This window comes from Aplysia californica, unplaced genomic scaffold (assembly GCF_000002075.1).
Source record: "Aplysia californica isolate F4 #8 unplaced genomic scaffold, AplCal3.0 scaffold00167, whole genome shotgun sequence".
NCBI classification, from domain to species: Eukaryota; Metazoa; Mollusca; class Gastropoda; order Aplysiida; family Aplysiidae; genus Aplysia; species Aplysia californica.
This window is the reverse complement of record NW_004797437.1, coordinates 1,117,019-1,118,832: the sequence shown is the minus strand read 5'-3', so window position 1 is coordinate 1,118,832 and position 1,814 is coordinate 1,117,019. Positions and strand designations below refer to the sequence as shown.

Here is a 1,814-nt window from a genome sequence, read left to right as displayed (position 1 = left end):
TCTCTCTCTCTCTCTCGCTCGCTCGCTCTCTCTCTCGCTCTCTCTCACTTTATCTCTCTCTTTCTCTCTCTCTCTCTCTCTTTCTTTCTCTCCTTCCCTCTTTCTGCCGTACACACACCACAGCGACAAATCACTTACTAACGATATGAAGCTTGCAAAAGCTAATCACGTTGGAATTTCCAGAGACACACGACAAATTCGCGCCGCTAGGGAGCCATGCTCGATTGATCCCATGGAGGGTGAGAGTGCTGTAATAGCCGAACTGGTCTTCACTTGAAATCTCCGCGCTTGCGTGAGAGGGGCTCTCATCAATGCAGCCTCCTGTGGGTCCACTGCAGGTCGATAGGGGAACAAACTAAAAACAAATAAGATACAAATTACACATAAGAGTAACTCAAATGTTGTGAAAATGATGCTTGCGATCGTAACAGTGGAAAAGCGCATGCATGACCAGATCTCACTTTGGCCCGTAGTGACTGATGAGTATTGAGATAAAAATATGCAGTCTCCACTGAGTCAACTGCAAGCCTATTGGAGAACAAACTGCAGAAAGAAATTGTAAAAACTTCGTTTCAAGGTTAAACATTGAGATGTATAGTTGCTAATCCTGCAGACCAAATAGCAATGCATAAAAAGGGGGCGTGGCTCCAGTGGGTGAGTGGTCAGGCTCACAACATGTAGTAATGTCAAGCTTATGTAGGTGGAACGGTGTTTAGGTGAATGGTCACTAGGGCGTTGCGAATTGATGAACAGGGATCGTGAGTTGATTTTCTATGAGTCTGATATTGTATATTATTCACGCATGTATACGCCGTTTGATGGAAACAAGGAAAAGAGTACTGAAAAGTTACATCGAGCCAATCCTATTATACGGGTGCGAAGCATGGACAATCAATAGACAGCTGGAAAGAACAATTGAGGCGACAGAGTTGTGATTCATAAGATGCACGCTGCGTATCCTATGGACAGCTAGAAAAACAAATGAAGAAATCTTGGTTGAAGTAAATTGCAAACGACAGCTTAAGACGAATATACGAAAACGACAGGCAAATTCCATTGGGACACACAAAGCAGGAAGAAGCATTGGAGAATATTGTAACAGCAGGCAAGTTTGATAGAAAGAGAGGCAGAGGCAGACAGAGGGAAAAGATACTGGACAAGATGACTACATGGCTGGGAGCAGCAAGAACAACAAACACCATTGCTGCAATGCAAGACAGATGGAAGTGGAGGTCCATTATCGCCCAAGCCGGTCTGCAAGGCACCGGATGATGATATGCCATCAGACCGCCATCTGGGCAAGGTGCAAATTCCAGACATTCGTTACCATAAAGAATATTGTCCCTATCAACTATCAGAAAGGCAAATAATAAGACACACCCGTACACCTTCCTCGATTCTAAACATATTGACTACCGGTATGTCTCTCCTTCTGGGGCCACAGCATACGCCACAAGTCATCTGAACCTTTCATTCTTTTAACTCTTCTTTTTTTGCTGAAAAAATAATCTCCTCTGCTGATGTATTGGTCATCGTCGGAATTAATGAAAAAAGCTATTATTATCTTTATTATTTTTATCATCATCATCATCATCATCATTATCATCATCATCATCATCATCATCATCATCATCATCATCAAAAGACATCTTAAGCATTTTCTGTTCCTTCAGGCCTATCCTTCATACGCTTTTAACGTTATGTATCTTATTATAGTTGTTCTGTACCTATGTCTGAATGAAAATAGTCCGTGTGTGTGTGTGTTTGTGTGTGTGTGGGTGTGTGTGTATGTGTGTGTGGGGGGGTGTGTGGGG

At 42.8% G+C, this 1,814-nt stretch overlaps 1 protein-coding gene across 1 annotated transcript in view; it reads right to left on the bottom strand.

The window, feature by feature from the left end:
• The window catches only part of LOC101859704, a gene marked incomplete at its 5' end in the record, with an annotated part of 37,833 nt that overhangs the window by 24,536 nt on the left and 11,483 nt on the right, over nucleotides 1-1,814 (bottom strand). Inside the window, 1 exon segment of the mRNA XM_013082303.2 lies at nucleotides 139-355. Coding sequence (XP_012937757.1) covers nucleotides 139-355 — 217 coding nt within the window.